Source organism: Lampris incognitus, chromosome 7 (assembly GCF_029633865.1).
Source record: "Lampris incognitus isolate fLamInc1 chromosome 7, fLamInc1.hap2, whole genome shotgun sequence".
Lineage (NCBI taxonomy): Eukaryota > Metazoa > Chordata > Actinopteri > Lampriformes > Lampridae > Lampris > Lampris incognitus.
Window position 1 is genome coordinate 7,756,563 of NC_079217.1, and position 14,520 is coordinate 7,771,082.

General features: G+C 46.8%; 1 protein-coding gene across 1 annotated transcript in view; it reads right to left on the minus strand.

Moving 5' to 3' along the window:
* arhgap32a (Rho GTPase activating protein 32a) overlaps positions 1–14,520 on the minus strand; it is a 52,384-nt gene that overhangs the window by 37,299 nt on the left and 565 nt on the right. The window contains exon 2 of the mRNA XM_056283296.1: positions 1,206–1,319. Coding sequence (XP_056139271.1) covers positions 1,206–1,294 — 89 coding nt within the window. The 5' untranslated portion in view covers positions 1,295–1,319. The remainder of the gene's footprint in view (positions 1–1,205; positions 1,320–14,520) is intronic.

Consider the following 14,520-nt stretch of genomic DNA (forward strand, 5'->3'; position numbering starts at 1 on the left):
CAGTAAAAACATGCAGAACGCTCTCCTTCCCGGTCCCTGACCACGACACGGATGTCCATCTGGAATTAGACCCGGGGCAACGAAGGAGAGGGCTGCCTGCTGCTCCTAGCTGCCCCTGGAGGAAGGAGAGCAGGATGGGAAAAATGCAGAAGGAATCTTCTCTCTTGGAGTTAACAGCCATGTTGGCACAGCTTTTTCAAACGAGGCTGTTATTCTCTTAAGGGACACCAGGGGGAGCAGGTGAGAGAAAGATAAATTTACATTATGTTCCTGAGGCTCAAATCACCAGTATGGCCTAGAAAACGTATTGTACTGAGTCTGGGGGGATTGCAGTCTTGATTCGAAAAAGGTGATAACGCAAAAGTTCAGACAAACTCTACCTGACAATCACTGCATCCTCTTCCTACGAAAGCTCATCCTTGGCCTGACGGGGCAGCGTCTCACCCTCGGTGGGGTCAAAGCAGTGCCGTGGTGGCTTTTGTGTATGCTCCGGTAAGCAAAGCTTTTCTATTCACGAGAGCCATGAAGGCAATCAACCCCACAAGGGAGCGATTCACAAAACCTTCAGTCGAAATCTGAGTCGAATGTTGCAGAGAGGAGGGAGGGGGGGAAATAAAAAGCCCATTTAGCTCAACTTTTCATCAGCCACAAAGGGAAGAGGGAAACAGCCCGAGACCGTTCACTCCCCATAGTGATGTGGCGATTCAGTCCCGGTCAAGATTGAGACGAGATAAGGGAAGGGATGCTGACACACAACATATGTGATCCACATTTCTCAGATTTCATTACTGAGCCACGAGGGTTACCTGTAAGGGATACGCGACGCCTTGTATAATTGTGCTCTTTAAAATGACGATCCCTTATTTTTCTTACAACCACCCTCACAGCCTTAAACCCGAGTCATATTCTCTCTCTCGACTCTCTCTCTCATACTCATACATACACACAGGCCATGCTTCAGCCTGACCCGTGGCAGAGTACCTTCTTTCATGCATATTCTCCTTCGCATACAGTGCACACATGTTCAAGCACACGTGTGAAAATACACATGTCCCTGTGCGCATGTACACACACTCTAATCCACACACACACACACACACACACACACACATGCACGTGCATGCAGAAACACACTTGTTCGGTACATATCTGTATAATATGTGCAGAATCCCGAGCAGACGACGTGACGTGAGAGAGCAACTCACCCGTCAAGGACGTCACCGCTTCCTGGTTCTCCCTGGGGTCCTGAGGCGGCATTCTCAATCTCCGCGGCAACCACACATCCAGCCTCCATGATATTGCCTTACCGCAACAGCTCGCTGTTGAGAAAGAGTGTGGGTGGGAGGGAGGAGAGGGAGGGAGGAGGGGAGGGGAGGGCAGGGGAGGAGTGGAGTGGAGAAAAGAGGAGAAAGATGGGAGTCCAATGCAATGAAGCCGCCAGACATTAACCCACGTGAGGCTGCAGCAAAGCCATCTCCTGAGGCTCGAATCCGGCGAGCCCCGGCGACTGTAGCCCCCCTGATGACATCATGCATCACGCAATCCTGGCAGCCGCTTCGGCAACAAGGCAGCAGGAGGCTGATTTTGTACTGCAATGTTTAAACCGTTTGAGCCAAATCAGCTTCATTTCAGCATAGTGCTGACAATTTCGAAATCACCAAATGTAGCCATACCCCCACCCCCTGCTAAAGAAGGAGAAAAAGGGGTCGTCAGAACATACAGTCTGATTTAGGGTGACTGTTTGTTTGACTCGTGGATCAATTGGCGAACAGGGCTTGCAGAAATGCACTTGTGTGATAGACCCGTGTGACAGACGTGGCCTGTACCCTCCATGAGGACGTTGGTGTTGTGAAAGCCCCTATTGAGGGTACTCTAGGCATGGGTCCAGCATCTCTCCAGCTCTCTATATGTACCGTCAACAAACAGGAGGAATGTCCTGATAAAGCAAATCCAGACTTCTACAAATGCGCCCCTGCAATCTTCCCATAACCAGGCTCAAAAACGTATTGGATAACAGTACATTTGGGGCATGCGGGAGGGGAGAAAACAAAACAATAATCTGCTCAGCATTCCCAGTAGTGCTGACTGATATGGGAAATACAATCATGACAATTGTGGGAATTTTTCCCACAAAATGTATATTCTATATTATATGGAATACCGTTCCATGGTGCATTTCTAGTCCGGGGGCACGAAGTTCTTCACATGAAACGACTGCGTCGCATCACAGTATGGATGGTTCATACGTTTCACAATATCTGCTTATCCGCAACATGTCTGTGAATGTTCTCATTCATCCAGGTCATGGTTCTCCAAAGGAACTGAATCAAGTGCAACTGGACTTGGTTATATATCCGTGAAGACGTTTCGCCTCTCATCCAAGAGGCTTCCTCAGTTCGTGCCTTTCTGACCAGACCAAGCTAGTCTGGACTAGCTTTCCTTTGGATAATATCTGCTTATGCATGCAAAACTACCTTTAACAATACAACCGAGGTTCATCACATTGAACTGCGTGGGTGGTAACGTAAAGTATAACATCAAACCGAGACTAGTTTTCAAATAACATTCCTTCAAATATTTCAGACCTCATCTTATGAGATATTTTAGGCCATGATTCTCATTATCATTCATTTGGACAACAAAAGCGTGCGTCACCATATGACAATATCCAAATTTTATCCAGAAAATATACCACTAAAAAGGCCGTCTACATTTATATTGCTTCTTTTTGTCTAATGTGTACACTTCAGATTGGTAAACAGGTATATGTATGTGAAGGTACTGTTTGGAAGTATACCCTGAAATGAGTGAAATAAACATGGATGAGTGAATGAACAAACGAAGACTGTGCAATAATTCAATATTACCCTTTACTGTTTTTCCAACAGTATTGTATCAGGGAGAAATTCTGATATTTTCGTATCCTGATACACAATTTTGTTGCCCAAATTAATGACAATAAGAATCTATTTCCAAATAATTCTCCCGAAATGAGGTCTGCAATATTTGCGTATTATCTTAAAAACATGTTTATTTTAAAATAGTGCTTTACATCACTAAAGAGTTCATGTGAGGAAACTCAAGATTCTTAAAGGATGATTCAATTTTTTACAACCTGGATCTTATTCTTGTAGTTTTTGCCATTGTGTATATCAGTTATGATGTCATTTAATTCACTTTAATGTGTAGGGTTTGGACACGGGTCCACCGCTGGACTCAGCATCAGACTTTTTTCAACAAGCCCAATTAAACCCAATTATCTAAACCACTATTATCTATATTTAGAAGTGAACAATACTGAAAGTTATGAGTTAGTGCTTTGAATGAACAAATATTATTAACAATGGTCGACAGCATTGCTGAGCTACTTCCTGGTTCAACTTGCAGGAATGACCAACCTGTATTTACTGTAGGTGGTGGTAACCATGGATAAACTACCCAGCCAGTGCAATGGAAAAGTCATAGATAATGGGAATTCATGTACATTACCTAACTCAGCCACTAGCTTTTTTTGTTGAAAGGACAGATCCTGTTTTACAGCCGTGTGAGATGCTGTTGTAAAGCTGTGTCCTGTGGTGGTCCTGTGTCTGAGATCCTCTACAACGAAACAAAAACAACATAACCAATACGCACGACGGCAAAAGCATTGAAAATAAGACCCAGGTTGTAAAAATACGGAATGATCCTTTAAACATTGTATTTTCACACTATGTAAGTGGATATCGTGATATATACACATGGTCTATATCAATACTGTGTAAAATTCCCTGTGATTATCATAATAATAATATTTTTCATTATCGCCTGGCCCTGCTTCCAAGTGTCAAACTCAGCACTAAACATCCCTGAAGTGAACAACAAGGCAGTTTTACCCCTTACTTTTAATCAGGTCTCCTAATCACCACAGAAATGTTTAGAGGAAGCAGTTGATTCATCAGCTCCACCAACAACATAGTGGCGTTTTTTTTCTTCCTGCAGCGGCGTTGGCCCGTCGCCACAGTGAATGCTGCTGCCCGACTTCCCCCGAGCCCACTGACTCAGCAGAATGTGAGCAGACAGACAAACAGGCCTGATCGGACTCCCCTCCATCCACATCCACATCGCATCACGCCTTTTACAACCATCACCTTTTGACTATAACCTTTTCAGAGGATTACTCTGTAGGAACAACGTTGGATGAACGACAAGTTTAGCAGCGTTGACGAGCGTTTGGGCCAAACATGATTTTTCAGGGTGTCACCTACAAAAGGCACAAATTCTGAATGGGCACGGGCATGTCGGTAAATATTGTACTTATGGTCATACTGAAACAATTACTTTATTAAGCTATTAGTCGATCAACAGAGAATTAATTGATTACAATTTTGGCAGTCGATTAATCATTTGAGTCATTCATCGAGTAAAAACACCAAACATTTGTCGGTTGCAGATTCATAAACATTGAGATTTACCTTCCTCTGATTTAGGTCATTATGAAATGAATACTTAAGGGGTTTATTTGGCTGATGGTCAGACCAAGTTAACAGTTTTAAGATGTCACTTTGGACTCTGGACACTTAAGATGGGCTTTCGTTGGTATTTTTGACTTTTAACAGACTAAATGATTACTTCTGGGGGACTTCAACGCTCACATGTGCAATGATGGAGAAACATGGAGGGGTGTGATTTGGAGGAACGGCCTCCCTGATCTGAACCTGAACGGTGCCTTGTTATTGGACTTCTGTGCGAGTCATGGATTGGCCATAACAAACACCATGTTCGAACATAAGGTAGTTCATAAGTGTACTTGGTACCAGAACCCCTTAGGCTGAAGATTGATGATAGACTTTGTGGTCGTATCATCAGATCTGCCGCCGTATGTTTTGGACACTCGGGTGAAGAGAGCAGCAGAGCTGTCAACTGATCACCACCTGGTGGTGAGTTGGCTGAGATGGTGGTGAAGGCTGCCGGACAGACCTGGCAAACCCAAACGTGTAGTGAGGGTGAACTGGGAACGTCTGGCGGAGGCCCCTGTTAGTGAGGTCTTCAACTCCCACCTCCGGAAGAAGTTCTCGTGTATCCTGAGGGAGGCTGGGGACATGCAGTCTGAGTGGGCCATGTTTAAAGCCTCTATTGCAGATGTGGCAGGCAGCAGCTGTGGTCATAAGGTCATCGGTGCCTGTCGAGCTGGCAACCTAAGAACCCGCTGGTGGTCACCGGCAGTGAGGGAAGCCGTCAGGCTGAAGGAGGAGGCTTTTCAGGCTTGGTTGGCTCAGAGGTCTCCTGAAGCAGAAGACAGGTACCGGGAGGCCAAAAGGGCTGCGGCTTCAGCAGTCGCGGAAGCAAAAACTCGGGTGTGGGAGGATTTCGGCGAGGCTATGGCGGAGGACTTTCAGTTGGCCTCAAGGAAGTTCTGGCAAACCATCCGGCGACTCAGGAAAGGGAAGCAGGGCTTGACTCAGGCTGTGTTCAGCTGGGGAGGGGAACTGTTGACCCGGACTGGGGATGTTATCAAGCGGTGGAAAGAACACTTTGAGGAGCTCCTTAACCCGACTAACACATCCTCAGCAGAGGAGGTAGAGTCTGAAAACTCAGGGGAAGCCCCACCCATATCCCTGGCAGAGGTCTCTGAGATAGTTAAGAAGCTCCTCAGTGGCAAGGCCCCGGGTGTGGATGAGATTCTCCCTGAGATGCTGAAGGCTTTGGACATTGTTGGGCTGTCTTCACTGACACGCCTCTTCAGGGTCGTGTGGAGGTCAGGGACAGTACCTATGGAGTGGCAGACTGGGGTGGTGGTTCCCATATTTAAAAAGGGGGACCGGAGGGTGTTCTCCAATTATCGGGGCATCACATTGCTCAGCCTCCTTGGGAAAGTCTACTCTAGGATGCTGGAAAGGAGGCTCCGACCGATTGTCGAACATCGGATCCAGGAGGAACAATGTGGATTCCGTCTTGGCCGTGGAACAACAGACCAACTCTTTACCCTTGCAGAAGTGCTGAGGGGGGCATGGGAGTTTGACCAGCCAGTCTACATGTGTTTTATGGACTTGGAGAAGGCTTACGACCATGTACACCGGAGCACTCTGTGGGGGGGTACTGCAGGAGTATGGGGTACCGGGGTAGTTGCTACAAGCCATCCGGTCCTTGTATAACCAAAGTGAGAGCCGTGTCCGCATTCTTGGCACAAAGTCAAACACATTTTCAGTGGGTGTTGGACTCTGCCAAGGTTGTCCCTTTTCTCTGTTTCTGTTGGTGATATTCAAAGACAGGATCTCAAGCAGCAGCCAAGGTGAGGAGTGTGTCTGTTTTGGGAACCTCAGAATTGCATCTCTGCTCTTCGTAGATGATGTGGTTTTGTTGGCTTCATCAGAACGCGACCTCCAGCGTGCACTGGGGCGGTTTGCAGCTGAGTGTGAAATGGCTGGGATGAGAGTCAGCACCTTCAAGTCTGAAGCCATGGTTCTCTACAGGAAAATGGTGGATTGCTCCCTCCGGGTTGGGGATGAGTTGTTGCCTCAAGTGAAGGAGTTCAAGTATCTCAGGGTCTTGTTAACGAGTGAGGATAGGATGGAGCGGGAGATTGACAGGCGGATTGGTGCATCATCAGCGGTACTGCAGACATTGTACCGGACCGCTCTGGCGAAGAAGGAGCTGAGCCGGAAGGCAAAGCTCTCAATTTACCAGTCAATCTTCGTTCCAATCCTCACCTATGGTCATGAGCTTTGGGTAGTGACTGAAAGGGTGAGATCGCGGATACAAGCGGCTGAAATGAGTTTCCTCCGTAGGGTGTCTGGGATCAGCCTTAGAGATAAGGTGAGGAGCTCGGACATCCGGAGAGAGTTCGGAGTAGAGCCGCTGCTCCTCTGCGTCGAAAGGAGCCAATTGAGGTGGTTCGGGCATCTGATTAGGATGTCTCCTGGGCACAGCCAACTGGGAGGAGACCCCGGGGTAGACCCAGAAGTCGATGGGAACGCCGTAGGATCCCTGAGGAGGAGCTGGAGGGCGTTGCTGAGGAGAGTGAGATTCTGGAGTGCCCTACTTAGCTTGCTGCCACCCCGACCCCACCCTGGAGAAGCAGCTGAAGATGAATGATTACGTGATTAATTGAAAGAAAAAAAATCAATGTACAGAAACTCCATACTTATATCAAAGAAAGAGAGTCGGTTCATATTAGGTATCCTCACCCTTATGAACAATGTAATGCCAACTACCCAAAACGATCGGTTTCGTATGCAAACTGCCGTGTCCATTAATTAGAGTTTCAATGGCAATGTGTACTATTGCACACATGTACAGAGAATTGGGGAATGGTTGCAATCACAGCATTAAAGGATGGTGACAGATGTACTCGTAGCTCCCACCTACCCCCCCCCCCGGTTCAGGGATGGTCATCCCCTCTTCACTAGATGGCCCTTTGACTCCCCGTTCAAACCAGTGTTCCTCCCTATCAACGATGTGCACATCCTAATCCTTGAAAGAGTGGCCACTGGCCTAAGAGAGTACATCTGTCGCCATCTTACAATGCTGTGATTGCAACTATTCCCCAATCCTGTGAATTGTACGCATGACCATTGAAACTCTAGTTAATGGTCAAGGTAATGTGCACAAGAAACTGATGGTTGTTTTCGGTCGTTATGCCGCTGCATTGTTGATAAGGGTGGGGACACCTGCAGATAGTTGAGACTGAAGCAGTCACGTGAGTGATGAAACGTTTCTCTCAATAAACGTTGAGTCCAGATGAACTGATCCAACTTTCTTTATTCAATTTTCTTATCTCGATTATTGAGCATGCATAAACTCATATTTATCAGCAAAAAATGACAAGTTTTCCTTTACAATGAATTTCAAAAATGAAACAACCTGCTGTTATGGTTTGAACGTGCGATGTCATGTGTCAATTGACCTTTCGCAAAGTACCGCCCCAGAACGGTGCTTGTCCAATCCTACCTTAGCAACGGTCCGTCAAGCTTTCAAACACACAACAAAATGCTGAACCGGTGTGCCTATGGGATCTGCAAATCGGATACTAGATATCTGGAAAGTTTGGAGGGGGTGTAATTTTCTTTCCCTTCCTGAAACCCAGAATGCAAGAAGCGCAATGTGGGCAATAGATTTGGCAGTATAGCAGACCCCATGGCCAGCTTAATCCATCCAAAATCAACACAAATACCTGTCTGCTCCAAGCTAAGCTAGCTACTAGCTATTATTGCTAGCTATACAGCTAACGTATTATTACTGTTACTTTTACCCACACAATGCGCTGATTTCTTCCTTCATGTTTTGGTGTTTCCGGCTACTTCCTGGATAGTTCTGAAATGCTTGACGGGCATAGCAACAGTAACTAAGGGGGGCAGGACTTTGCGAAAGGCCAATTGCCCGTTTCTCATCGCCGAGCCCCTTTTTCACATGCTTTGTGCTTTTAATCTATCAGTTTATATGTTTGTTTTTCTGTTTTACTGTGTGGGTTTGATAAGATTTTAAGATGACTGCAAGCAAAGACAATCCGTGGCGTAGCCCAACACAGCAGTGGCGCCCCCAGAAATGTTTCATAGGGGGGGTGGCCAAATGGGGCCACTGAAAATCTTGGGGTGGCACACCAAAACCAAAAGCCATGACTGAATTTCGGGAATTCTATGCTGCTGTTGTAGTATACTGTATAGCCTACTGCAGTGTTTCTCAACCGGGGGTCCGCGGACCCCTAGTGGTCCGTGGTGTAATTGCAAGGGGTCCGTGAAAATAAAATATCTTTAAAAAAAAGATCCTATGACATTTATAGAAATAGGATTATTTTACTCAAATGTGACTGAGACCTTTATCTACCTAAACTATAAAGGGTAACAGGACTTTTTTCTCTAATTACATCTGTTTCACAAGTGTAATTTATTGTATTTTAATAAGAGATCTCGCTCCCGTTTGCATTGTTAAAAGTTACTGCACAAAAATTCTGTTGTTACATATATCTGAAAGTTACTGAATACATATTCTGTGTTGTTACATATATCTGAAAGTTACTGAATACATATTCTGTTTTGTTACATATATCTGAAAGTTACTGCATAAGAATTCTGTTTTGTTAACGATATCTAAGTTACAACTGAAAGCTCTTATTTTTGCCCCAAAGAGTGAATAAATGCTATAATGCAATTTAAAATGCAGTTTCTACTGTTTCTATCAAATTGCAACCCCCTCCCCCAAGATCAGGTGGAGGGGTCCTCAGGGTAGATCAAAAATACGCAGGGGGTCCAGGACCCCAAAAAGGTTGAGAACCACTGGCCTAGTGGAAAACTGTCAATATGAGAGTTAAGAAAAATATACATTATTGATTTAAATGAACAGCACCTAATGTAAGATATCAGATAGAAGCATATTATGCATAATCAGAAGCATATTCTGCATATGCGACTCGTGGCTGGGGGGGCCAGCGGGGGGGGCCAGGGATAGTATCAGGGTGGCCGTGGCCGTGGCCACCCCTGGCCACCTCTTGGGGGCGCCACTGCAACACAGCCCTTCATATCCCATAATAACCGACCCACAGGGCCTCTAGTCTCTATCGGTGGGTGTATGTTTCTCAACACAACCAGCTAGCTGATGGGAGCTACGTGTAAAATGAGCTTCGCACCTCTGGTAAATGTATCACAGTCAGCAGTCTTTACCTTCCGTCATCGGCTCCGAATTTGGCTACAGTGGTGGGAAGGATAATCTCGAACAAATCCCTTCATTGCCTCGCCCGCCATTTTCCCGAACCTCGCCATTACGATTGGGCGCCAGGTCAGAGCCGCAGCTCCAGCGAACTGTCGAGTCGACCTGCGCCTCGCTGAACCGGATCGACATACCGGTTTGGACCGACGGGAGTGACTCCGGCTAAGAGGGTTTTCGAATAATCCCGCTTTAATTCATCCGAGGCTGGACTGGTATAAAAATATGCTTTGCCAGGGGTTTAGAAAATAATAATACAATAAATACAAAAACCTCCCAACTGTCGTGGCGTTTCAGTTATCAGAGCTCGACTTACGTGAGTTCGGCCGCTTTGGCGCTATTCTGGTGTCTCCGGATGGGTCCCCCCCCCCCCCCTGGCAGCGAGAACTACAAAGGTGTAGCAGCCATTGTTGCTCCCGTGCCGTCAGCTCGGCAGTAAATGGTTCCCAGCCTTGGAAATATGGTATTGTAAAATACTAGTAAGACACGTTAGTCCCTATCTAACGAGTCTGACCCTTTAGCCGAGCGGTTAGTGACGTCGCCTTGTGGTACAGTACACTCCGTATCGAATCCCGCACCGGGCAAGAATATATCCGCTTACATAGGCGGCAGCGGTGGGATCCGGAAGTGTGCTGATCCTCAGAAGTCTCTTCGGAGCGCGGGAAAATAACAGAGCGCGAGGGCGCGCTTCCGGGAGAGGGTGACGACTGTAAACTACTAGTAAGACACGTTAGCCCCTAGCTAACGGGTCTGACCCTTTAGCCGAGCGGTTAGTGACGTCGCCTTGTGGCGCAGTACACCACGTATCGAATCCCGCACCGGGCAAGAAAATAACCGGTGGCAGCGGTGGGATCCGGAAGTGTGCAGATCCTCAGAAGTCTCTTCGGAGTGCGGGAATAACAAAGCGCGAGGGCGCGCTTCCGGGAGAGGTTGACGACTGCAAACTACTAATAAGACACGTTAGCTAGGGGCTAACGTGTCTTATTACTGTTAAAGATACCAGTTAAAGATACTAGTTAGTATAATGATTCCTGGCTCCTTGGTCTTGATGGATAAAGTAATTACTTAATAATGGAGAAGAACAACAAGACCCAGCTTTAATTAGTAATTGGGTACTGGGCCTATAATTAACACCTCCCCGGTACATGTTAAGTACACAGAACAAGACGATACCAACTGTATCCTGTATAATACCACATACCTGTATAATCACCAAGACAGAAGAAGGGTTATTAAAATGAAGTGACTTTGTGGAAAGACTTGTGCCAATGGCAGGGTTCGAGATGGAGGACGGACACGGGGTAGCGAAACACAGGGTTTAAGTCTATTTACAAGTTCCAAATGTCTTTCAGTCTGCGCGCTGCAGGCCCGGCGCTGAAGGGTGCCGGGGCCTCCTGCTGCCCGGCTCCCTCTCGGTTTCTCCGTGGGTCGTTTTCCTTGACTTGACCCGTGTTCGCATCTGTCATACCCAGCTTCACTGTGGTATGCAGAGCACAGGTTGGTCACACAACGACACACTTTATCGTGCTCTCCTGTGACCCATGCCGCCCCCCCCCTCCTCTCTTCTTGGAGCTGAGCCTCAACCACACCCCCACTACCACACAGACTTATTAGAAGGAGCAGAGATGCAGTCTAGTCTGAAACCACAACTTCAATGTTTTGGCTCTGCTGTCCCAGTGAAGCCGAGAGGTTCCGGAGTGCTACTGTATGTTTATTCATCCATTCATTCTCCATACCCCCCACTTGATCCAGTTCAGCATCTTGGGGTGGCTGGAGTCCATCCCAGCATGTAGGGATGAATAATATATCATTTCTGAATCGACACAGCAATGTACACATGATTGTGCAATAGTCACATTGTAAAGGATGCAGTGTGCAGCAAATTGGGCCCATGTCAAGTCATGTCAAGTCAACTTTATTTGTATAGCCCATTATCACAAATTACAAATTTGCCTCGGTGGGCTTTACAGCAATACAACATCCTGTCCTTAGACCCTGGTGTTGGATAAGGAACAACTCCCTAAAAAACCCTTTAACGGGGGGGGGGGGGGGTAGGAAGAAACCTCAGGGAGAGTAACAGAGGAGGGATCCCTCTCCCAAGACGGACAGATGTGCAATGGACGTTGTGTGTACAGAATCTACAGAATACAACATTGAAAGAGGATAACAGAATTATAATGGAATTATAAGATTTATGAAGAATGTGATGAGTCACGTTAGGCTAAAACTGGTTGCTTGATAGAAAATGACATCTAGTAAGGTCCACATTTTAAGGCAACTCTTGCAGAGAGAAATTCAAGCGCATCTGATAAGAAATATAATTTGGTTTGATTTAATGACTTCTTGGACAGCCGCCTCAGGTCCCCCTCTAAAATCACCATAATTGCTCGAGTGATAAATTACACAAGCTGCAAAGCTGATGTAACTCTTTTTTTTATTCTTTACTATTGCCATTTTAATGGCACAAATCAAAAAATATTGCAATGTTGATTTAAAAAAAATTTTTTTTTTAGCAATACCATTCATCTCTACTACCGTACGGCTTGAGCAGCAGAAGGCAGCGATGTAACCTGGGCAAGGTACCACTGCAGGCCTGAAACACAGACTCGCTAACATGCATACCTGCACAATTCAGAGTCTCCCCATCACGTACAATAACATGCATGTCTTTGGCTTGCAGGGGGAATCTGGAGCACCCGAGGGAACGCGTGAACTCAGCATGGAGTTCTTGCTGAGAGCCAGCAGTGCTAACCACTGAGCCCCCATGTTATCCGCCGACAAAACGAAACATGGCAGACACAACAATGCCTGACCTTGCTGACTGTATCATCTTTTCAAATGCAGGAACATCTTGTACTTTGCGTTGCAAAGGAAAGTCGCCCACTCGGCACTCGCGGCCACTTGGCTGATCAAGAAGTCACAGGCATTTGTTTCCATCTCAGAGACCTTCAGGGAGGAGAGCTGAAAGCATCAGGGAATAACACACAGCCAGGTGAAAGACCTAAGAGCAGGCCCTCCTTGGTAGTCCGAGAACCACAATAATCTACAAAGGAGATTATTTTGGAAAGGGACTCAAATAGCCCGGTTTATTCTGAGCCATCAAAAGATTTTCGAAATGCTCAGAAGCTGTTGTTACAGTGAAGTCGACGGCGGAACGTTTCAGTTTAAGTTGAGATTCGACGAGGAAAGGAAATCTAGCTTTCGAATGCTGTCCTTTTTTTTTTTTTAGTCAGTGTACGCTTTTCCAAACGCATGCATACACTTGTAAACTGGATCTGAGTGAGGACGGGAGCTACAAAGATGGACCGTGCTGACATCATACCTCATCCTACAATGCCCACGCGCATTCAGACATCACACAGTCCAAACACCGAAACCTGACGAGTGTAGGCTGGTCGTGCGTGGGCTCGGGGCTACAGACTGCAGGGATAGATGAGTTTCAAAGCAGGCGGCTGCCTTTCTCACTGTAGCTGGTCTGCTGCTTGCAACCGCACAACCCACAGCACGCGGCACCACTGCAAGACGGGCTTGGACTGCTCTTCCAGTCGTTCTCTTGTCAGTCTTACTTAAGGCACGAAGAGGTATTAAAATATACAGACGATTGTTACACTTGAAGGGATGAATGTGGTTCTGGTGTCAAGAGACTTGGGCAGCACAGATCTTGCACTGACGTCTGCTGGCCTACATGGTGTCCCAGGAAAACTAGGCCACTTGTGCATGCTGTTCATAAAGTCGGTATTAGCAACTTTTTTCTGCATGCACACCAGATCCCTACGTGTTATTGGCTAAAATCAGACAACACATTCATCTTGGGGCATGCCTGCTGGAAAAGTGGGCTTACAGACTGGTTCAGCAAGAGGCCGGTAAGTAAAGGGTTGGGTAGAATCAGTAGAAGAGAGGCCATTCTGTAGCTGTATGATCCAGACCTCACCCGAACCACCAGCTAGGGCTTCGAGGGCGGCCAGTGAGCCGGACGCCGTGGTCAAACACGTCACAGGTAGAAATAAAGACGAATAGAGGATGTGACCGACCCCCCCCCCCCCCCCGTGGGGTATTGTGGGGAAAGTTGATTTTCACGACGACCCTGTCATCCTGAGCTGCGGTGTGCAAGTCAGCCGGAGACGCAGCGGAGGAAGACCTGCGGTTGCTATAGTAACACCTCCGGTCCACGCCATCGTGACTCGATACTCCCCCAGACTGAGGAGGAGGAGGAGGAGGAGGAGCATCAGCAAAACAGAAATTTAAGCACTCAGAAAGACGAATTTGTTGAAAACTGGGGGAGATGTTTGATGCTCTGTGTTGCACCATTCTGACGAGAGTTCGTGTGCACAAGTACATAAACAAAATAGCCTGTCATGGGATTACTGATGCCAGCCGTTCCTGCTTTTAGTTCACCTGGTTTCAAGTTTATTCCTCTGTTTGTTTGGGGTTTTTTTTCCTTGTTAAATACCTTCGCATTTAAAAATGAGTAAAAAGAAAATTCAGTGAGGGGGAAAAAAAGGAACTTTTGACCAGGAGACTGACTCATCAACAAATGACGTCACTCTGCACATCACAGGACGCATGCATACATGCGTACATACATGCATACATACATACATACTATCTGAGGATCAGTATACACTTGGAGAACAACGGTCTTGAGGGGGCTTCGACCCGGCTTTACTTCGGGTCGTATGACCAGAAAATCGACTCGAAACCTTCCGAGGGCGAGCTCTATTCTCACGCCGGATGAAGACCGCGGCTCGGTTTTTTTCCCTCCTGCAACGTCGCCGCAAAACACGGGCCGGCTGGAGACGGGTCGCTGCGAGGACTCGAACCAGCGAGCCTCTCATTCAAAACGCC